At 54.8% G+C, this 21,506-nt stretch overlaps 9 protein-coding genes across 9 annotated transcripts; 6 read left to right on the top strand and 3 right to left on the bottom strand.

Moving 5' to 3' along the window:
- Positions 1-218: 218 nt before the first annotated feature.
- B0T26DRAFT_678634 (uncharacterized protein) lies at positions 219-1,040 on the bottom strand (the record flags this gene model as incomplete). The annotated part of the gene is made up of 1 exon (XM_060440251.1): positions 219-1,040. The coding sequence occupies one exon, from the start codon at positions 1,038-1,040 to the stop codon at positions 219-221; it is 822 nt and encodes a 273-aa protein (XP_060292477.1).
- Positions 1,041-1,794: 754 nt separating this feature from the next.
- On the bottom strand, positions 1,795-3,135 carry B0T26DRAFT_654218 (uncharacterized protein; the record flags this gene model as incomplete). The annotated part of the gene is made up of 3 exons (XM_060438525.1): positions 1,795-1,990; positions 2,074-2,618; positions 2,692-3,135. 3 exons carry the CDS (start codon positions 3,133-3,135, stop codon positions 1,795-1,797), a joined length of 1,185 nt encoding a protein of 394 aa, XP_060292476.1.
- Positions 3,136-4,363: 1,228 nt separating this feature from the next.
- B0T26DRAFT_742735 (major facilitator superfamily domain-containing protein) lies at positions 4,364-5,873 on the top strand (the record flags this gene model as incomplete). Its single annotated transcript, XM_060444160.1, has 6 exons — positions 4,364-4,458; positions 4,513-4,691; positions 4,728-4,747; positions 4,970-5,271; positions 5,379-5,555; positions 5,591-5,873. 6 exons carry the CDS (start codon positions 4,364-4,366, stop codon positions 5,871-5,873), a joined length of 1,056 nt encoding a protein of 351 aa, XP_060292475.1.
- Positions 5,874-6,840: 967 nt separating this feature from the next.
- On the top strand, positions 6,841-8,799 carry B0T26DRAFT_397120 (uncharacterized protein). The gene is made up of 2 exons (XM_060434790.1): positions 6,841-6,859; positions 6,917-8,799. The coding sequence occupies exon 2, from the start codon at positions 7,008-7,010 to the stop codon at positions 8,601-8,603; it is 1,596 nt and encodes a 531-aa protein (XP_060292474.1). The 5' UTR covers positions 6,841-6,859; positions 6,917-7,007; the 3' UTR covers positions 8,604-8,799.
- Positions 8,800-9,353: 554 nt separating this feature from the next.
- B0T26DRAFT_396965 (uncharacterized protein) lies at positions 9,354-10,679 on the top strand. The gene is made up of 2 exons (XM_060434789.1): positions 9,354-10,417; positions 10,486-10,679. The coding sequence occupies exon 1, from the start codon at positions 9,515-9,517 to the stop codon at positions 10,313-10,315; it is 801 nt and encodes a 266-aa protein (XP_060292473.1). The 5' UTR covers positions 9,354-9,514; the 3' UTR covers positions 10,316-10,417; positions 10,486-10,679.
- Positions 10,680-11,045: 366 nt separating this feature from the next.
- Positions 11,046-11,730, top strand: B0T26DRAFT_742732 (Scytalone dehydratase; the record flags this gene model as incomplete). The annotated part of the gene is made up of 3 exons (XM_060444159.1): positions 11,046-11,082; positions 11,145-11,242; positions 11,344-11,730. The coding sequence occupies 3 exons, from the start codon at positions 11,046-11,048 to the stop codon at positions 11,728-11,730; spliced, it is 522 nt and encodes a 173-aa protein (XP_060292472.1).
- A 654-nt stretch (positions 11,731-12,384) lies between these two features.
- On the top strand, positions 12,385-13,911 carry B0T26DRAFT_742731 (uncharacterized protein; the record flags this gene model as incomplete). Its single annotated transcript, XM_060444158.1, has 2 exons — positions 12,385-12,481; positions 12,584-13,911. The coding sequence occupies 2 exons, from the start codon at positions 12,385-12,387 to the stop codon at positions 13,909-13,911; spliced, it is 1,425 nt and encodes a 474-aa protein (XP_060292471.1).
- Positions 13,912-15,799: 1,888 nt separating this feature from the next.
- On the top strand, positions 15,800-16,993 carry B0T26DRAFT_678627 (Zinc/iron permease; the record flags this gene model as incomplete). Its single annotated transcript, XM_060440250.1, has 1 exon — positions 15,800-16,993. One exon carries the CDS (start codon positions 15,800-15,802, stop codon positions 16,991-16,993), a length of 1,194 nt encoding a protein of 397 aa, XP_060292470.1.
- A 703-nt stretch (positions 16,994-17,696) lies between these two features.
- On the bottom strand, positions 17,697-21,171 carry B0T26DRAFT_754417 (SNF2 family N-terminal domain-containing protein; the record flags this gene model as incomplete). Its single annotated transcript, XM_060445820.1, has 2 exons — positions 17,697-19,957; positions 20,016-21,171. The coding sequence occupies 2 exons, from the start codon at positions 21,169-21,171 to the stop codon at positions 17,697-17,699; spliced, it is 3,417 nt and encodes a 1,138-aa protein (XP_060292469.1).
- Between the last annotated feature and the right edge of the window lie 335 nt (positions 21,172-21,506).

The raw sequence follows: 21,506 nt of genomic DNA, 5'->3' as shown, positions 1-21,506 counted from the left end.
TCTTGTATGATTAGATACGATAGGTGATTATTCTCGAGTTTCGGAAAGACGTGCCATGAATTTACTCACTCAAGCCAATCATTTGTTTTGTATAACGACACCCAGTAAGCAAAAGGGTGAAATGAAGTATTCCGCGGCCGGATCAATCATAAGTAACTCAATTCATTTCCCCCAAATGATTCATCGAAGATTCGAAATGGACATGGTTAGATTTTAACCTAATAATGTCGACTGCCTATTCTCGCCGACCCTGCCGTAAGCAGGTCAACGCCTGCCGGGCTCGAGGCAACAATCCTGACATGCACATCATCTTCTTCGTCAAACCCCTCCACAACTGTAAGCGCGGCCTCTCCAAACTCCAGGCCCAGTGTCTTCTGCGCATCGGCAGTGCTTCCAGTAGCTGAGCTGGAGCCGTCTCCCACATCAATCGTCTCGCCCGCCCCCGAAAGCTTGAGCTCCAACAATTCAAAAGCAAATACGACAGACGGCGACTCTCCGGGTGCTTCCTGCTCACTGAGTCCATTCCACGATGGGGCGTCGACGTTGATGGAGAGGTGCCATCCCTTCCGCTTGCGGGACGGCGCTTTCACGCCAGCGCCCTCGATCGTCTTGATCCCTGTCACCATGTATACCGACGCCTTGTAGTCGCTCGCGCGGCAGAACTGGGCGACGCGGTCCGTTTGCGCCAAGGCCTTGTGCTTCAGCGCTTCGCTGGGCACAAATGACTCGGTGCGTAGGCCGCGAAACGAGTACCACTCCACCGTCTTGCGGTCGTAGTGTACTTCCTCCTCGTCGCCCACGCCGAATAGGCGGAGAAATGTGCGGAATAGACCGGGGCGGCCGTCCCCCGCAGGGTCGATAGATGCGGCGAAAGTCGCCTTTTCTGATGTTTTCACTGTGGTGTCGATGTCGCCAGGAGAGGGCTTGAAGATAGCAAGCTGCGGCTGTGACGGGTTGGTGAAGACGCTGCCCAGAAGAACGGAGCCTGCCAAGCACTCCCAGCCCGGGGCTAAGAAGACTGTTTTTGGGCTTCCTGTCATTGTGTTTTCGGATGATGGTTCTGGTCGTACCGAGTGTGGGTATGTTTTCTTCGTTTGTGCGAGATCGAATTTTGCAAAGCACGCAGCAAACGAATAAATAGGCAGGCTCCGCTTGGTCGCAAACACCAGGAACAGAATGGTCCCGAACCTTTGGGAAGATTCAAATGGGCAATGACTCCCTTTCAGTGCTGGTGGTGTGATGTGATGTGACAATTTTTCGCAGACAGCCCACGCCCAGCTGTTCCTTCCGACCTCGGGTTCCAGGCTCCAATCTCTTTAGCCGCATCAGCTCACTTGTGCATGAGCGGTGAAAGAAGATTGGTTCATTTTCAGGTACATCTTGAAAACACGGGACTTGGCATGCAATTCTTTAACTTCTCTGCCGACTCGCTGCCACCACGAGTTTCTTTGACTGTGTAGCTTTTTTACCAGGAGAGGCAACCATCCCAACTCGTGTCGACGGCCCTTTTTAAAGTCCTTTTACGATTTCATACGTCAGTGCATACAACTCATGATATGAATTCAGGTAACTAGCTGATCAATCGCATGAGGTCGTTCAATAGCCCATCCCAGTTTCCGGTCTGGCTTCGATGCAACTAAGACTAAACTACAGCGAAAAAAGAGCTCCAGCGAAGTGAGAGTCGACAAACGTGGCGAGGTCCGAACTGACACTGCACACCCCCAACGCAAGCAACCACAAAAAAAAGGGAGCGCTCAGCAATATAGAGAATCAATGCCATGGGGAATTTCAAGCTCACAGCAAAGTCTCCCTGAGCTTAGCAGTGACAAGGTCCAAGGCTTCCTGCTCACCTTTGTCGAGAATCCCAAGAGCCTGGCGACGGGTGGGTGCCTTAGGGTCAAAGTAGGGAACCTCGGCAAGCGATGTGACGCGTGTGCCGTGGCGCGGGTAACGGCCGCCGTAGTCCCAGCTGGCATTGTGTATGGTGACCCTGAGGTGCCTGGTGTTAGCTACGGATATTCCGTCCCATAGTTGGCCTGCATCTCCCAGGAGTCAGGCCGCGAAGAGACTCACCTGTTATCCCAGAGCGCGCTGGTGTTCGGGGTCCACTTGAAGCGGACCTGGATGTCGACGTTCTTCTCGTACACGTCGTACAGGTAGTTGAGGATGAGGTCGCTCTCAGCCTTGTCGAGCCCCACGATCCTGTCAGTCATGCCCCGGTTCACCCAGAGCGCTTTCCAGCCCGTGGCCGGGTGCACGCGCACAAGGGGATGGGTGCGCTCAATGTGGTGGGGGCCGCCTGTAGGGTTCTCGCGGTCCAAATAGGAATGGGCCGAGCGATAGACGGCCTTCTTTCCGTCGAGGAAGGCACGGAAATCTGGGCTGAGCTTCTCGTACGCGCTATATCCCGATGCCCACAAGGTATCGCCACCGATGGGAGGTATGGCGTCGTTGTGTAGGTGGGTAATACCGGCTGGCTGCAGCTCATGGACGAGATCCGAGTGCCATCTAGAGGCGCCACCCGGCTTGCGGAAGCTGGGCGCCCCCAACTCCTGCGCAAACAGGTCTGGCCAAATGATATTTACGCCTGGAATACCAGGAACATGGGGGTGTTGGGGCTGTGTCACACAAGTGTCAGTCTTTCTCCTTCTCTCTCTCTGTGTGTGTATGAGCGAGTGTGTGTCTTCTTACATGGACCTCGACCTCGCCAAACCACTCGCCTAGCTCCTGTTGCTGCTGCGGCGAGATGTCCTGGTCTCGAAAAAACACAACGCTTCTCTCGGCGATTAGCAAGGCGAGCTCGTCCCGTTGCTCAGGGGTGAGGTCCTTGAGCTGAAGCCCTTCGATCTCGGTGCCGATGTGAACCGTCAGGTCCGTCACCTTGGTTGCCGCCGACAACAAGCTCTTCTTGGACTTGTCCGCCCTTGTCCCGGCGTCTACATACTCGCGCTCCTCGCCGCGGATCTTGTAGACGTCATCCAGGTACAGGGGCTTGGCCGGCCGGTACGGGTAGCCCTTGGACAGGTCGATGCCAGCTTTGGTCAGACGCTCAAGGGTCGCGTCTGGCAACGGGAGCGTGTCCTTCCTGGGCTCTACCACGTCGACAATGGCTTCGCTGATAGCTGAGGGTGCCATTGTTTTGTTGGGGGTGACAGTATCAACTAATCAATTAGATTGACAGAGACAGGTAGGTAGGTCAGGTAATAGGTAGGCAAGTGCAGTGATATTATGATACAGGCAACCCATTCCCAGGTCCAAAGCAGCGGTCCTTGGCCGTCTTTAATGTGACTGCTTGAATACTTTGTCTTGGCTCTGGAGGCCAGGGTTAGTCTAATTAGGCCCTAGTCTAGATTGTCTGGCTTGCCTCGGAAGGCGAGATGATTTGTTGGCACCGACGTCCCCCGCATTCTCGATCTGAAAGAGATGCAGCTCTTGATGTGGCGATTACCAAGCAGAGGTGATCTGTAATTAGGTATCTACGTCTACAGTGTCGGGATAGGTGGCTGTTATCAATGATCCCATACGCACTCCATATTGCGATTTCCCACTAATACCCCCCCACACTCCATGTCGTGACAACTCCGTGAGGGGTCGACTTTTCCGTCACCGCACGCGCAGCTTCCATTGAACAAGACCTCCCGCACCAGGCTCGGGGTAACATAGTGCCCGTCTTGATAACAACCACACGACCCGGTCTTGAAACCGAATCACACAACACATCCCAGACCCAGGCACAGTTATCTCCGACAGCCTAGCGCCCTGCAAGGTTGACGTTGGTTCACCCCTGCCTGCCTCCCCGCCATGGAGCTTTGCAGCTTGGCCGTCTTGTGACATTGGGGGTGCAGCTAGGCGCATGAAACGCCATCATGGCGAATGCCGAGGGCATGTTGCGCCATGTCCCATTGTTGCCCGCAATTGATTGTGTGCTGTTGCGCCCGTTCGTTCACGTTGCGATGCGACCCGGAGGGCGGCGATCCTAGACTTCCTATTCCGTGTCCAGTCGTCGGGGCTTAGTTAATCCCACTGCCGTCTACCGGAGGAGCACAAGGATGGCTGTTATCGAAAGCCGTTCTGTCATCGCTGGTAATTCAGAGACGTTGTGTTGGCGATCGTTGGCAGACCTGGCAGGACATAGGAGGTTAAGGTCGCCTGTTACGTTGGACAGTCTACGAAGTTACGAACCGTGATTTAGTTGACATAATTATATAATAAGTGAGACGCGGGATGTTGTCGGATCGCGACCCTGCGACTGTGACCATGATAATCAGGAACCGTGACCGCGACCTTAGCCGACCCTTCCATTCCTAGTAGTCTCCTAACTACGTACTGAACTCCATCAAATAGAATTCCACCCCTGTCCAACATGGCTGTCGTCAACGACGCCGAGGTCAAGCAACCACCCCTACACATTGATGATCTCGGAGCTGACAAGCCCCCATCCTCAAGTTCCGATAATGCGTCTAGCGAAGAGAGCCGCGTCGCATAACTCGTGTAGGAATAACCCAAGTCAAGCTGGAAATCTTATTTCTGGAACACACTGGACAAGTCCCCCGAGGAGCGCCGCTTTCTGTTCAAGCTGGACGCGGCTCTGTTGACCTTCACGTCGCTGGGCTACTTTATCAAGCATCTCGACCAGATCGACATCAACAACGCCTTTGCGTTAGGCATGAAGGAGGACCTGGGCCTCTACAGTATCTAGTTGGATATTGCCCAGGCTTGCTGGACAGTCGGCTATGTTCTGGACGACGTTCCAAGGTAAATACCTTCATTTAAGTTAATTAGGTTTATCACAACAATCAAACCCCGGGAAGCACCCCCATATTACTACTCCAGACCTGTTAGTTCTTACACACGAGTGTGTATTAACCTCTTGCTCACCCGTATTCGGCCCTCGAGCTAGATCCTAAGCTGCGAAGTGACGTGGGCGGTGTTGACAATCCTCTTGGCGAGAGTCTCAACCACAACCCAGCTCTACGTCCTCCACCTCTTTATTGGTCTGGCTGAGAGCATTTTCTACCCCGGCATGCAGTACATCATCGGCTCCTGGTATCGGAAAGACGAGCTAGCGAGCCGCTCGTCCATATCTCACGCAAGCGGCGCTCTTAGAACCATGTTCAGCGGCTACTCGATGGCCACAGTCTATAACCTCAACAGCCGAGGCGGATCTAAGGGGTGGCAATGGCTGTTCATTATCAATACTGCCATCTCGCTTCCGATTGCAATCGGCGGCTTCTTTTTCCTGCCGGGCCTGCTCAAAATCACCAGGCCATGGTATCTGACCCCCGGCGACATCGCGATAGCGCAGAAGCGGATGCAGCTCGGGGGCGCGCAACCCGGGCTCCATAAGCAAAGGAAAAGTTCAAGGAGTCCTTTTCGAGTTGGCACATTTATCTTTTTGTGGCACTCTACGTCGTCTTGAACAACGGCGGCGGAGCGCTTAGCCAGCCGGCCTTTCCGCTCTGGCCCAAGAGCAAGGGCTATTACTCGATCACGCAGATCAACACGTACCCGACTATCGCAGCCGCCATCACGGTTTTATCCGCGCTCATCTATGCGTGAACCTCTGATACCATCTTTAGGGGTGAGAGAGGGCGCCGATCGTCTTCTCGACACTGGCCAACATAGTCGTGTACTCGAGCCTGTCAGCCTGGAGCATCCCCGACGGGTGGAAATGGGTTTGCTTCTTGCTGGCCGGGTTTGGCGGCGGCATTGCCGGGATGGCCTTAGCGTGGGCGAATGAAGCCTGTAGCGACGGCAACGAGGAGCGCGCTCTGGTGGCGGGGTCCATGAACGAGCTGGTCTATGTGGTCCAGGCGTGGCTGCCTCTGTTGATCTGGCAGCAACCCGAGGCTCCGCGGTACTTCAAGGGCTAGGTACACAGCCATGATTTTTCTTGCCGTCGGGGTGATTGGCATCACCTTTCTGATCCGCTTCTTGCACCACCACGAGAGGGCAAAGAAGCTAGCATCGGCAACGGCAACGGCAACGGCAACAGCAACGGCAACGGCAACAGCAACGGCAACGGCAACTGATACTGCCACTGCTTGAGCTGTTCGGGTCAAAGAAAGGCCCGACATGGCCAGAGTGGAGGACTCGCCCCCACGCAGCTTGGGTTGTCACGTCACCAATTTAATTCCCTACTGAGCTTGCATGTCTAAGGTATTATTTGAGGTATTTTGTCTTCTCTCAATGCGTACTTACTAGCTTCGAGAACTAGGAAGCAATAGCTGAAACTCCGAGACTGCTATTACTAAAGAGGGTGGGATGTAATTATCGGATGCTCCCCCGTTGTTAACCACCTAATAATTAACTTCTCTAGTACTAATCAAGGTAGGTATAGCTATGTTGCGAACGAGACTTCTGCTTGGCATAACTAAACTAGTTAACTAATTAATTACCAGCTGGATTAATCAAACGGGAGAATAATTAATTATTGAACAGATCCCGCATCAACAACACCCACCCACCTACGCAGCAATTATGATCAAATGAAACGCCAAAAAAAGTATCGAGCAACGACAGGTGAGGTAATTTGCAAAGCGTTGAGCACTTCCCACTCGGAATGCATGGTTCCACCGAGGCGCAGAGGCACGGAGCGACCGGCATCCCTAGGCCAAGACACAACCTGCGCGATTGAAATCGCCATATGGCGTGCTCGCCGGGTGAGGGGGTCGCAGCACGCCTTGGTAAGCAAGCAACGCCAGACAAGACATTATCGCCGTATCAATAATTAGACCCGACCTATTAGTGCCAATAATGTTCTGCAACACTCACCTTTTCGAACTGGCGTTCTAGACCCCGGGTCGGCTTTAAGATGTGACACTCCGAGCCCCTTTTTAACTCTTCCCCCGATTTGACGGTACTACACTGGTCGATCACTGTTTGGATCTGTCTGGCACTGACTGTCTGGCTCCAGTCCCGTCCCATCACGGCTCAACCACATCAACAGACCTTCAAAACCGGGAACCGTCTTTTTTTTGCTATTTATTAGTTGATTAATTATCAAAATGGGATCCAAATCGTCATCCACGGCCGTGGCCGACTGGCGCTTCGGCGCCGGCCGGACCGTGGCCGTCATTGGTGCCGGGATAAGCGGTGTCTGCGCTGCGGCTCATCTGCAGAACCAGGGGCTTCAAGTGACCGTCTTCGAGCGCTCGAGTATTGCCGGCGGCATCTGGCACTACGACGACCGTGTGCCCGAGGACCCTCCGTACCCCAACCAGGCGCCCTCGTCGGGCGACTACAAGCTCTCCAAGCCGGGCGAGTTTGCCTATTCCACACCTCCCCCGGAGTCCCAGGATGAGAGAGACGGCAAAGGGCACGCCGCCGGCAGCGAAAGCGCAGATGATCTCGAAGTGCGCTTTGCGCCCCCAGGCCCGTGCTATGCCGGACTGAAAAACAACATTTCGACAAAAGTGCTGGTTAGCAGCCTAGGCCCTTGGCCCGAGAATACCGAGCCCCACGTCAGCCAGGAGATCGTCGAGCAATACATCCAAACACTAGCCCGCGACCAGGCCGTCGACGCCATCACGCACTTCCACGCCCGCGTCGAGGAGGCCAAGAAAACGCCAGACGGGTCCAAGTGGGAGATCCGGTCCGTCCTGCTGGTCAGAGACGCGTCAGGCCCGCGGCTCGTCGAGAGGCTGTCGTATTTCGACCTGCTCGTCGTCGCCTCGGGCCACTACGGCATGCCGCGGATCCCCGAAATCCAGGGGCTCAAGGAGTGGAAGGCAGCCTTCCCAGAGCACATCATCCACTCTAAGCGCTACCGCAAGCCGCACCCGTACCAGGGCCGGAACGTTCTGGTGCTCGGGGCCGGCGTGTCCTCGCTCGACATATGCCGTGAGCTCGAGGGCGTCGCCAACGCGACGTACCAGAGCGTGCGCGGGGGCCCATTTGACACGCCCGCCAGAATGTTGCCGCCGAACTCGATCCGGATTGGCGAAGTGGAGAAATTCGTCCTGGGAAGCCCGTCCCCCGGAGATACACAGTCAGCCGCGGGATCGCCCATCCTGGGGACCGTCGTTCTCAAGGACGGGCAAGTCCTCGACAACATTCACGACGTGGTGATTGCTACGGGATATGTTACGTCCTACCCCTTTCTGCCCCAGCTCCAGTCAGACACAGCACCCGTCACCGAGGCAGGCGAGAACCTGGTGGTGACTTCGGACGGGAGGATGGCGCACAACCTGCACCGCGACATATTCTACATCAACGACCCAACTCTGGCATTCGTGGGCGTGCCATACTACGTCTCGACCTTCTCGCTGTTCGACTACCAGGCACAGGCTCTCTCCCGCGTATTCGCCGGCACGGCTCGGCTGCCGCCCAAGGAGACGATGCGGGCAGCGTACGTGAAGCGTGTGCAGGAGAAGGGACTCGGCCGAGCATTTCACGCCCTGCACCTGCCAGGCCAGGAAGTAGGCTACGTGCGCGAGCTCGTCAGCTGGGTAAACGAAGACGCGAAAGAGCTGGGCGGCGAGCCAATGCGGGCACCGTCGGAGGCCTGGATCAAGGAGTATGACGAGCTCAAGGCGAAACTCGCGCTAAGTAGACTCTTCGACAAAGACCCAGTCGAGGCCGAGGCAGTCCAGAGTGCCTGATTAGTATTTACAGTGAACGCTTGATTGGGTATCATATTATACGATAGACTCCTTGCCTCTCTGCTGGGTAGGCCTTACACCTACATTACGAATATTATGATCAGCGGTTTATTATTAGTTATTTGCTCAAACAGAAAATACCAGTTCTAAGTAGATGCGATGAGAGCTAATAAAGTCCCAGATGCACGACTTGCTTATGAGATGGAAAGACAGCCAAATTTTAAGAACCCAGTCACTCTATTATTGTACACAACAGCTTCCTACCCGCCGAGTACTTTTAATAGCCGGACACTCCATCCCGGGAAACTGAGCCATGGTATAGCGCGAGGAAGATGTACGAAGATCAGAGTCCAGCCAAATAGGCCACTCGACTTTCTTCGGCTCACCTGAGCTAGCGCCGATGGGTGCTGGAGGGTGAAAGAAAATGGATGAGAGGCCGATTATTCACGAGAATGTGGCCAAACAGCACTTGGTTGCCCGGGCAATGCAATGATGGAATGGCGCTGGAGCTGTTCTCGAGCTGAGCCTCCACTGTTCTCTTGGGAATGCATCTTGACTCAGGTGTGCGTACATCTGCGCAATTCGGCATACTAGAGTAAGACTAGTTCTAATTAAAGGTCTTTCAGACTTGGCTACGACAAAGAGTTTTGTCGGCTTCTACGTTGCTTGCTCGACGTGCTGGTCTTTGTTATGGTGTTTGCATCTTTTAGCGTCCAGCACGCTTCCGGCGCGTTTTAGGGGGGGTGCACGGCCTAGTTCCAGGGCACGACTAGGTTCTGCCGAGACTCGAGCGCCTCACCTTCCTTTCGTTTATCTCGCTCACCGTACCTTATTCTCTCTTGACCAAAGTCCCGACCACGAGAATGTAAAAGGTGACGCGCTCGAACGAGGCCAAGCATACTGCAACCACCATGGCAAGAGACGAAATTGACGTTTCCCCGCGCGCCCCAATACCGAAGGGCTACGTCTTCGTGCCCAAGGGAGATGTTTACATCACCAAAAACTGCCGCAAGAAAACGCACGAGGCAGACAAGACGCTCTATGTAGTCGTCACCAAAACCGGAAAAGCGCTGGGCCTGCGGTGCCCCGCGGGGATCTACGCGTCTGTCGAGGCAGACCATAGAGCGACCGCCGTACGTCGGGCGGAGGCCGTCCAGAAACGGGATTCCGCCCTCGAAGAGACCTTTGAAAAGGCCATAGTGAAGCTGTTCCCCAAGATCCCCAAGGAGGCAATACCCAAGATCATAAACCGCGCGCTGGAGAAGCACAGCCGGCGCGTGGGCAGGACAGGCACCCTAACGTTGAATGAGAAAGTCAAGCTGGCCGTGAGAGCCCACATTCGGCACTGCCACACCGACTACGACAAGCTTCTCAAGCAGGGCGAGAACCGCGAGGTCGCGAGAGCAAAGATTTTGACCGAGATCAACGAGGTCGCCAGTGGTTGGGGCGGCCATATCCGGAGGCTTGTCAGCAATGTCGGCAGCGGTAAGGACAAGACCAAGAAGGCCTCCACAGGGGCAGTATCGGCGGCTGGAACGAGGACTAGGAAAGGTACGCTGCTCGCTAGGAAAGCGGTGCTCTCGGGAATCTCACGGGATGCAGATGCTATCATGCGGGACCTTGATAAAACAGACGCTGTCTTCACGAAGGGCGAAGACAGCGACCAGGCTAGCGACAGCAGCGATTGGAGCAACTGGAGTGATCCCGACTAACCACCGCCAGGGGGAGATATTGCGAATTCACGCTATATCTTAGCAGGGCTTGGGATATAACAGAAGAAAACAACGGCGAGAAGATGTCTTGACGTCTTGCAGGTTAGTGGTAGTAATTCTCGAGGCACCGGCGCTAAGCAAGAAATATTAACTCTTTTCCCCACATGCAGTTGACTTGGACGGGCCCCGTCTAGACCACAAGCGAGTGATAACTCAACGGCCCCGGATGGTGCGGAAGCGGCGCCCACGTGTGCTCAAGGCGCCGGCGCCTCAAAGTGCCCCGAGAAGGGGGTGTGAGATATGTCTTTGTCTCCGCCGGACCCGATAGTCTCGCCTAAAAACACCCAACCGGCGGTCCAGCGCTTCCGCGCTTATTGTTTCATAATCCTCCGGCAGAATTACCAACGACGACTAGCCGCACACGCGACTCGAGTTGGATTGGCCGGAATTAACTATAGTCGTAACTTGTTGGATCTCCTGGCACCAGGGAGGCGTAGGCCGCACCCGACCGGTGTCGAGCCCAGCCGCACATCCCCACCAACCTCCGGACTTCGGGCATGGGGGTAGCCGCACGGTCGTCCGCATAGTCTGGGCCCGACACAGCCAGGGACCCGCCGGCTATCCAAAACGATGCGGATAAGTAATGAGCCCTCCCGCCCATGACCAGAGCCTCGGGTATCTGGACACACTTCAATCTCTCGCTCGTCAATAATACGAAGTCACGTTCACCATGGCCGCCGAAAAGAAGCAGCAAATCACCTTCGAAGGTCTGTCGAGTCTTATGAATCATTCAGTTGGCTGGCCGATCGACTAACTGATGGAATCGCAGACTACCTCGGCCTCAGCGAGGCAGCCTTTGAGTGGGCCGATAGCTATGACTCTAAGGACTGGGACCGGCTACGAAAGTGCATCGCGCCCACACTGCGAGTATGTCAGCCACACAGGAAGCGAGGCCCTCGGTCCCATTGACCCCAATACCTGTCTTGTCTTAGCTCGGCTGACACCCATCTTTTTTGACTCAATGACAGATCGACTACCGCTCGTTCCTCAACAAGCTGTGGGAGGCGATGCCAGCTGAGGAATTTGTGGCCATGATCTCGGACAAGTCGGTGCTGGGCAACCCGCTGCTGCGCACACAGCATTTCATCGGCGGTGCGAGCAAGTGGGAAAAGGTGTCCGACACCGAGGTGATCGGCTACCACCAGCTGCGCGTGCCTCACCAGGTCTACACCGACGCCACCCTCAAGACGGTGGCCGTCAAGGGACACGCCCACAGCCACAACACGCACTACTACCGCAAGGTTGATGGCGTGTGGAAGTTTGCAGGCCTCAACCCGAACATCCGGTGGCACGAGTACGACTTCGAGAAAGTGTTTGCGAGCGGCCGTGACAGCTTCGGCGATGGCACAAACTAAAAATATATATTGCTTGAGATGGTGGTGGGCCCAAGGCGAGGTAGTTGCTTTACTGAAGAGAGGCGCCTGATTGAGTACAGGGTTTCACTGCCTACCATTTCCAGAGTTTGGGAGTTTGGGGCTCGCTGGTTTGAACGCTACTGGTATCTTACCATTGAAATCCATCCGTATTCTGTAGACTTCGAGGTATAGTGCCTACCTAGGTAGCTAGGTATGAGGGACAAGTCAAAATTTCCCAGCAACCTTCATTCGAGTATCAAATGTGATAGAGACAGACAGACATACCTGGTTTAAGGGGACGGGAGAGTGGAGCATTGAATGAGAACCCTGAGCTTTCCCCGTAACAAAAAGGTACGGTAATTAAGGTTCTGTGAGTAGACTCCATATGATTGGCCCCTGAGGGTTTCTGTGGAGACAGCCTTGCTTCCTCCGCAGTCTCAGGCGTGCGTGCCTTGGAACACTCGAAGCTGCGCGTTCGTTTGGAACGCTCGATAATAAACTCGCAGAAAGCTCCAGGGCCGAACACCAGCGCCACCGTCCATCTGGTGTTTGCAGAGTGTTCTTGCGGGAGGAGAGGCGATATTTAATTCATGACCAATCAACGGTAGCCTAACGCGCTCGCCTTACGTGCGACACGTAGGCCTCGAACCCACCATGCGCGAGTTTATGCACTACATCACAAATGCCTTCTACGGCGCCACAGGATGGAACGAGGACAACACCTACAAGGAACTGAACGCAACAGCCAGAGGCGGGTGGCCCTATTTTTGCGCACCTGCGAACTCCCAATGGTGCTGATTCCGTGTCCTCACGGCACATGTCGCGTCCTTTGCGCTGACAAGACGACCTGCAGAGCTGATTGACTTTCCCCTTCCCTTGGGCCTCCGCGTCAACCTCGCGTCCCTGGCGACCCCGCACTTCGCGACAAGCTACCAGCTAGGCACCGTTGGCATCGTCGACGGCTCCATCTCCTATCTATACAGCTCTGTCGCGCTGAGGGGCGTCACCGCTCAGTCCGACCGCATACCGCTTCCCGCACTCTTGCGCTCCTTTCGCCGGCTGCACGACCTTGGTTCGCGCGGTGACGAATCGGCTCCGAATGCGGGTGGGCCTGGCGCATCCGAAAGCCATGCGGTTAGTGTCGATACAGATGGCGGAGTGGGACTTGCACCAACTCTCGTCGGTGGAAACAAGGTCACAGGCCGAGACAGGGACAAGAGCTCGCTCCTCTACGGCCGGCTTTATCTTCCCCAGTCGCTCCTGGAGGGGCTGGTTGTGAAGCGCTTCAGCCCAGTGTTGCAAGTTCAGCTCTCGGCTGTCAGTGAACAGTCGTTGCGGAATGGCGGCACCTTGTTGGGGCTTATTCAATACGATAAAGGCAAATTCGGCGTCGAGGGTCTAGCGTCAACTGACGGCGGACTTCTTGGCGTTCGGGGCCTTTACAATTTTGGCGGAGATGCTTCTTCCCCGGGCGCAACTCCAACGGCATGCTCGACGAATGAGAGTAGCAGCAGCAGCAGCAGCCAGTCTGGGGAAAGGGAGCGCATATACGGCCGATTCAGCGTTGGTGGTGAGGTATACTACGGTACCCTGAACAAATCAGGAGGGATGTCTTTGGGAGCACGCTTCGCAACCCTGCCAGCACATCGAGGGACACCGCTCACAGCGGCATTGACTATTAACCCGCTCATGGGAAACATCAATGCCACGTACGCCATCTTGGCAAAGGAATATTGCTCTCTGGCAACGAGAATGGAATTCAACGTGTACAGCTACGAGAGCGACTGGGCAGTGGGCATGGAGTTGTGGAGCAACCGCCGGCCGGCCGGGTTTCTCCTTGGAGTCGACCCCAACAGACAGCGGGAGGAGGTCGCACAGAAGCTGGCGAAAACGAATGAGAGAAGTTTCCAGGCGAAAATGGAATGGCGCCTGGACGACCCCGAACCTACCACAGCCGCCGAAGAAGCGAAGGCGCACACAGGCCAAGACACGCCTAGCGTAACGAAGGAAGAAGAATATTTGGGTGTCTTAAAGGCGCGGCTCGACCAGAACCTCCGGATTGGACTGCTCTGGGAGGGCCGGGTTAAGTCGCTTATTTTTAGCCTTGGCACCGGGGTGGACTTGCATAAGCTGGATGAGCCCTTCCGAAGTCTAGGACTCGAGATCCAATACTCGTCCTAAGCCCAGCGGCCTTGCCTATTCGCCCACTTGCAGCTCATCAGCATCCCCAGCCTGCATGAGGGCCCTCCCCAGCCTGCATGAAGGCCCGACGCAGCGCGCATTGGTTTCCGTGAGTGGTTGTTGGCTTGCAGGGGACGGAGGAAAGCGGGACGGTGTGCCTCTGGCCGGCTCGAATATCGCCTGCCCCTACCAATTTGAGCGTCGCATTGGGTGATGGAGGGCCGCTCCTTCTAATTAGCCCATGCGATATTGGCTCGAATCGGGTGCTCCGGTGGTTTGGCTGTTCATGTTGCTGCAGAATCCCGACGCACGTGGAACGGTCGACTCAGAGAGCAAGAAGAACCCATCTGGTCCAGATCTCACACTCTTGGCAGGCCTAACCTGGGTGAAGCGCAGCACGTGCGACCAGGGGCTCCAAACATTGAATCTCGAAAATCATCCTAGAAAAAGACGTCACCAAACCCCGAATATCTGGAGTGGCGCAGCTCGTTTGTTCCGGAAAAAGCGAAAGAGCGGGGAGAATGATAAGACGAGCGAGCACCTTGATAGCTCGCTGACTGGATGAGAACCTTGATGGCCGATCTCGTGCAGTTCCCTGTGCCCCACCATAATCGGCCAATCGACATGACAATGTCTAGGTCAATCGGGTTTGGCGTGTGGGCCAACTCGAACGACGACGGCAGGGGCACGGCTGACGCACAGTTTCATCATTAGATACGTCCCGCCGTCTCGAGCTGCCGCCAACACCCACGATAATCAATACGATATGGAATACGCAAATGGATTCACGCTGCATTCGTCTCATTAAACTCCAATCGCAAACTCATGGCATCATCAATTGACACCCCTCTTGACTCCACTGTTTTGCCTACAGCGACTGTAGGTATTGGGTGTATGTGTGTACCTTGATGTCGTTATCTGGAGTCTGACCATCGAGGTTCTTACTTGGCGCCCTCCAGCCTTCCATTTTAGGCGTGCTGGATCCACCCTATTCCCCCTCCCCCTCCCCCCACCTTCGATCTCTCGGAAAGCGTCTTTTATTGATTTTGAGGCTTTCTCTTCTATTGACGTGGCTTTCTTTCCATCTGATAGCCGACCGCTCCTCATCATATCTGATCTTGGTTTAGAATCTCACCTCCATGTTCCGAGGGGCTGTTCCAAATCCCGGACCACAATACCTACTGCCAACATCTATCCGGCCTGATCGTGTTCTTCTCCGGCTCCATCTAGAGAGACAGCCCTTAGTTATCTACGCTGTAAGCAAGCAAGCAAGCAAGCACGCAGTAATATACCTTCCAATTGGAATTTCAACGTCTGTTAGTTGGGGGACCCTCAGGGCTTCGCGAGCCACATTGTCCCATTTTACAGGGGTCATTGTACGCAGGGCTTAGCGGTCGGTGGCCATCAAGGTTCTCAAGCGTGAGTTCGAGTTCTCGGCACAAACCAAGCCCGCACCCACATTCGAACCTTGCGGACCTCTCTGCCCAGCCGAGCGCGCGAGTCGTCGGAATGACGGCCAACCTATAACTACCACCTGTCGTGCCACCTCCACAAACAGCTCTCACCAGCAATTTACCCGACCGTTGCGATCTGCCGGCGCAAACAAAGGTATTGTCGGGAAACGAAAAACAGGCGACCTAACTATTTTCCGAACACGCACACCTCGCGGCTTATCGTTACCTTGTGAAGCCTCAGATCCTTTTTCCGAAAAACAAAGGGGAGCCGCGAACTCGCCATTTGTGTTTCTCATACCCCTCAAATCCGATCCGTCAAGCTAGTTACTGTTCCTGTAACAACGTCTCGGTTACGGAGCAGCCCTCTATCCTTGACCCCACCGGCGGTCTTTTTTTCATAGTCTCAGCACCAAAAGGAGAGCCAGTCGTCCACGATGCACCACCATCGCTATTCGCAGCTCGTGGCGCGTGACGAGGGAGACGATGCGCCGGCTCCAGCTTGCGAGGGCACATCGGCCAGCACAAGCCACTGGGACTTGCGAATTGCCTCCGTCTTTGTCATCCTTGCCGGTTCAGCACTAGGCGCACTCTTACCGATATGGCTGGCGCGAACCTCGCGGATGCGCGTACCCAAGCTTTGCTTCTTCGTGGCCAAGTATTTTGGATCTGGCGTGATCTTGGCGACAGCATGGATGCATCTTCTTTCTCCGGCTTCCGATAACCTGCGCGACGAGTGCCTGTCGGACATATTGCCCGATTACGACTGGGCAATGTTTATTGGCCTTATGACGGTCATGGCAATGTTCCTGCTAGAACTTGTTGTCGCGCGCTTCGACTTTGGGTTTGGTTCCGCTCATGCCCATGCCCATGGCCACGGCCATGATCACGTTGAGAAGGAGTCTGGTGACTCCGCCATGGGATCTCCCAGCGGCCAGAACCCCCGAGACATCGAGGCGGGTGGCTCGAGAAGCTCGCTCAGGTCAACGTCGGGCGGGAAAGGCACGGAGATCTCACCTGTCAAGCCTGGTGATAAGACTCGGATTCCGGGTCTTCGGGACGACGTTAGCTACCCACCAGGAGGGGAAGACCACCTGGGCCATCAAAGAGACCATGTCGAGGGCGATGAGCACGCCAACTATGCTGCGCAGATGACCGCCCTGTTCATACTGGAATTTGGTGTCATCTTCCACTCCATCTTCATCGGCCTGACCCTTGCGGTTACTGACAATTTCATCATCCTCTTCGTTGTTCTCGTCTTTCACCAGACCTTCGAAGGACTCGGACTTGGTGCCAGATTAGCCACCGCTACCTGGCCCGCGGACAGCCGCAGGTGGACGCCCTACTTTCTCGGTGCGCTGTACGCTGTCAGCACCCCCTTCGCGATCGGGATAGGGCTCATCGCAAACAAGTCGCTCGCGCTAGAAGCAGCAACAAGCAAGGTTGTCAATGGCGTCTTCGACGCGATCAGCGGCGGCATCCTCATGTACACGGGTCTCGTTGAGCTCCTGGCGCACGAGTTTATGTTCAACCCCGAGATGCGCAAGGCGGGCTTTAACATGCAGCTTTTCGCGTACTCTTGTGTTGCCCTCGGCGTTGGGCTGATGTCTCTCCTAGCTAAGTGGGCATGATGTGGGCAGTGTTTCGACATGGCCTTTCCTATCTCTTCCCGCTCAAGCCCATCCAACCGGCCTTAACGAATAACGACAATTTCCTTTTTCTGCTTCTACCAGATAGAACATATGGGCAAATATTTTGACCTTGGCGCCGGCATTGAGAGAAATAGATGGTCAGAAAGACCCTAGAAGGCCCAGCGGTATCCAGCGTCCCAGAGCACGTGTGCCAAACTGGCCTGGGGTTCATAAAAGGGAGGATGGATCAGGCGTTTGATACCCACTTAATACAGTTGTTTTTATGATCATTGTGTATTTAGTAACCATTTCATTGTGATTTTGAGCTAGGCTTCTAATCCTCATTTTCCAATTATCTTCGGTGACGTTCCGTACTTCTGGCCTCTTTTTCACCGGCCTCGCTTATATATCTGGGATTCGCAAAAGAAGAGATGGTTTAGTTGTGGACAAGTATGACAGAGGCAGTGAAGTAGATAAAACAAGACGGTTGGCGATGATATTATCCCTCCTATGAAAAAGGCCATGTATATCTCTTTACGCTGACCGCATCCATATATGCCCGTGGGCTCCATCGTTGCAAGTCATATTGTATGCTCTCTCGTTAATTCATTTTGCGCTCCCATGTTGCTGTGGTTTAAAGCTGAAATCAAAACCCACCGTGGCCCAGTTCATGTCCGCGATATGTAGTAAATATACACATACATCACTGATACTCGGACCTCAGAGTCCAGATGGCCCGCATGCTTGATCCGCGCTTGTCCATCTTAGCCACCTTGGCCAAAGCCGTCTTGAACTCCTCTGCCTGCTTCGCACCGGCGCAGTAGTGGTTGAAGTGGTCAACCAGCAGCTTCGATGGTACCTGGCCGCCATGCCTCTTGATGAATGCGGGGACCATCTTCTCAAAATCCTTCGCCTTCAAGTTGCGGTCCGCAGCACTCGGCGTTCCCGACCTTGAGCTACCTGCGCTTGGTATGCTCAAGGCTTGACGATTCTCAATACCGGCGAGGATGCCCGCCGAGCTGGGACCAGCGCGTCCACGGCGGATGTTGACAGGACGGCCAGCCTCTCCAAACTCTCCTGTCCACGTCACAGTACCGATTGGCACATTGCGGGCCGCTTCGCCGGCGCGGCGAAGACCCAGTGCCGCTTGTGCAGCGATGCGATTGGCCTCAAGCTGAAGCATCTTGCGATCTGCCTTGACAGACCGTTTGCCATTCATTATTTCATCATGCTCCAGGGCACTGTGCACCCCAGACCGCGCAAAGATGCCTTCCATTAGTCGATCTTCCTCGTTTGCGGGCGGAGCTTTTTCGTCTTGGAACGTTTCTAGCCCGGCGACTCCATCAATGTTGCGAAGCTCGCCTTCCTCGTTGCCGTTGCCACCGCGCTCGCCACCCTTTGCAACGCTGACTGGCGGCGCCCTGAAAGGAGTAGCGTCATGACTAGGCAAGATGAGCTCCCTAGGCTCAACTGGCTTGAAGCTCTTGACCTCGCTTCCTTTGAAGAGTTCGCCCGTTTCAGTAGTGCCATCTTCGTACGAACTGAGGGTAAACAGATCGTGCAAATCATGCAGATTGAAATTTGTTTGTTGTTTGGGGTCCTTCAGTACCTTGTTTGACAGAAACTGCTTGAAGATCTGGCGATGATAGATTTTCTCCTCAATTGTGCCAGCAGTCATCAGCCGATAGATGGTCACCTCCTTCTTCTGACCCAGGCGCCAAGCCCGCTCTCTTGCCTGTACGTCCGTAGAAGGGTTCCAATCGGGGTCAAAAATGATGACGCGATTGGCTCCAGTCAGGTTGACACCGAGCCCGCCCACCTTTGTGGTAAGTAAGAACACATCGAGATCAGGGTCGTTGTTGAACTGGTCGACCAGTGTCTGCCGCTGCTTGACTGGTGTTTTGCCATCCATGCGTATATAGCTGATGCCGTCTTGCCGCCTAATAAAGGCCTCCAGAACATCCAGCATCTGGACACCTTGGCAGAAGAGTAATGTCTTATGGCCAAGGCGCTTCCACATGGGCAGCAGCGACTTCACAACTGCCATCTTCCCAGACTTGTTAGCACTACCCCACAAGTAGCCCGGTTTGGTCTTGAGCCTAGGGTCAAGTAGGTCTGGATGGTTGCAAATCTTGCGCAAAATGTCAATACCATAAAGAGACTGACGGCTTCTGCTGAGGATTGAGGCCATGTCGTCCGATTTCAAGAACAGCTCGTAGGCCTCTCGCTGCTGCTTGGATAGCTTGCAGAACAGCACCTGCTCACTCTTCTTGGGCAAGTCAGCAGCCACGTCGACCTTCAAGCGCTGAAGGAGATAGGGACTAATTGTCTCCTTGAGTGTCTCGGCGCATTTCTGCGCAGTCATGATCTGGAGGTTCGTTGCATTCGCATAACCCCCCAGCCTGATTGGAATCTCGAATTGATTCCGGAAGGCAACAAGAGTACCGAGGCGCATGGGGTATATAAAATCGAACAAAGACCAGAGCTCGGTCAAGTTATTCTGCATCGGGGTCCCGGAGAGGATCATCCGATTGGGTGTTCGGAGCTCCTTGCAATAGATGGTGATGGCCGTGTTCGGGTTCCGAATCTTGTGGCCCTCATCTAGGACGGCATAGCCCCAGTCAACAGGTATCAAAACGTCGCTGTAGGTCTGGAGGCCCGCATAGGTGGTGACCAAGACGTGGCCGTGCTTGACCACTCTGTCGACGATCTTCTTTGCCGCCTTGCTTGACTTGCTCGGCTTTTTCTTGTCCCACACATCATCCTGGTCCTCGATCTCTCCCTCGTTCCGCACATTGAACATACCGCTGCCGGACGAGTGCAAAATCGAGACTCTGAGAGGCGGCCACCAACGGTGAAACTCGTTGACCCACTGCCGTAAGACGGTGGCAGGCGCAACAACAATGGTAGGCTTGTTGAGAATGTTACTGTGATGTAAGGCGGCCACGAAGGATATAAGCTGGACTAAATAGCTGTCAGTTATTTGCCCACAAACGAGAGGCCACAATGGAGTGCAGCATACCTGTCTTGCCCAGTCCCATTTCGTCGCCGACAATGCCGCCAACTTGTTGCGCATACAGCTCTGCAAGCCATTGTACGCCAGTCTTTTGGTAATCGAAAAGTGATGGATATATATCGCCCGGAAGCTTCAGCCCGTTCTCGAACTCGTGGTCGGCCTCGTCGGGAGAGGGCTTGAGCCACTCATCAACTCCGTCTGCCGCATCGCCGATCGGCTGCCCCAAGGCTTCCTGTCGGCGCCGTCTCGCCCGACTCCTCCTGTCCGTCCAATCCTTTAGTCTACTCTGGTAGACAGTTTCGCTACCGTCATCAATGCCGCTGAGATCGATCTTGTCCTCGCTCTCCTTGGTTGTTCCCTTTTTAGATTTGACCTTGGGCCTCATGTCAGTCATGTCCACTTCGTCGGAGATGTCAGACGCATAAGATGCAGGAGTGGCTGCTTCAGAGGTCGACTGGTTCGGCGCAAACTCGTCTAAGGAAGCGGCATCCTGTTGCACACGGCGTTTCTTCCTCGGGCGTAGGGAGAATTCGTCTTCGGCTACGCCACCGGTATAGTCGTTCTCCTCGGCAAACCCGGGGAGCCTCAGATTTTGGTGCGACCGCGGCCCGTCGGCACCCTGCTCTTCAATCTCCTCGGCCACAGCCTCATCTTCTGCGTCAATTATCGCATTGGCGAGGTCTCCTTGGATGCCATCGGGTCGGGGTCCGCCAATTTTTGCGAAAGGGGTAATCTTGCCAGTCCGAATGAGATACTCGCGCTGGCTCTCATTGGACAGTTTCCTTCCGGTAGTCGACGACGTATTGTCGGTCTTGCTCTGTCGGTTGCGCTGCTCGATGCGACTATTGAAGTCTGAGATGTCCGTGCTGTAAATCTGAATCTCGGCCTCTATTCGCGTAATCTCCTGCTGTGTCCGCAATCTTGCTGTCGAGCCGCCAGTTGCGGCCTGAAGTTTCTGCTGCTGGGTTCGACGCTGGTTCTCGAGCCTCAACTTAGATAGCTCGGCTTTCTCGATACGTTTTCGATCTCTCTTATCCTCGACTTCAATCAAGGCGCGATTTGCCTGCTCGGTGATGTCGCGTTCGAGATCGTCCTGGTTGCGGACATTTTCGGTAAGGTTCTTAAGCGCAGACGCTTCGTCAAATTCCCCAGCGCCGTCCATCGTGTCTGACCCGAGGGGTGGGAGGCTTGGCGAAGTCTGCTCGGTTTTAACACCAGGGAATGTCTCTGCAGTAAAGTTCATGGCGGATCTCGGGCGTCGCGGCCATAGAGGAAGGTACGGTTGGAAGCAGCGATTCAAGAGTGAGGGGGGAGGGGGGAGGAGAAAGAGAAGGAGATGCGCTTGAGGTCAGTAACGAGGATGCACGAGGCTGCTAAAAATAAAACGAGTGAGGTTTCTCGCCTTTCAGGCAAGATAGTGAGGAAAGAGAAGAAGAAAGAAACCGGCAGCGAATGGCAGATCGTTTTTTGTGAAGAGCTGGGATTTAACTTTGTCAG

The sequence above is a fragment of the Lasiosphaeria miniovina genome (genome assembly GCF_030549165.1).
Source record: "Lasiosphaeria miniovina strain SMH2392-1A chromosome Unknown B0T26scaffold_6, whole genome shotgun sequence".
Lineage (NCBI taxonomy): Eukaryota > Fungi > Ascomycota > Sordariomycetes > Sordariales > Lasiosphaeriaceae > Lasiosphaeria > Lasiosphaeria miniovina.
The sequence above is the reverse complement of the archived record's forward strand: the minus strand, read 5'-3'. Positions and strand labels throughout refer to the sequence as shown.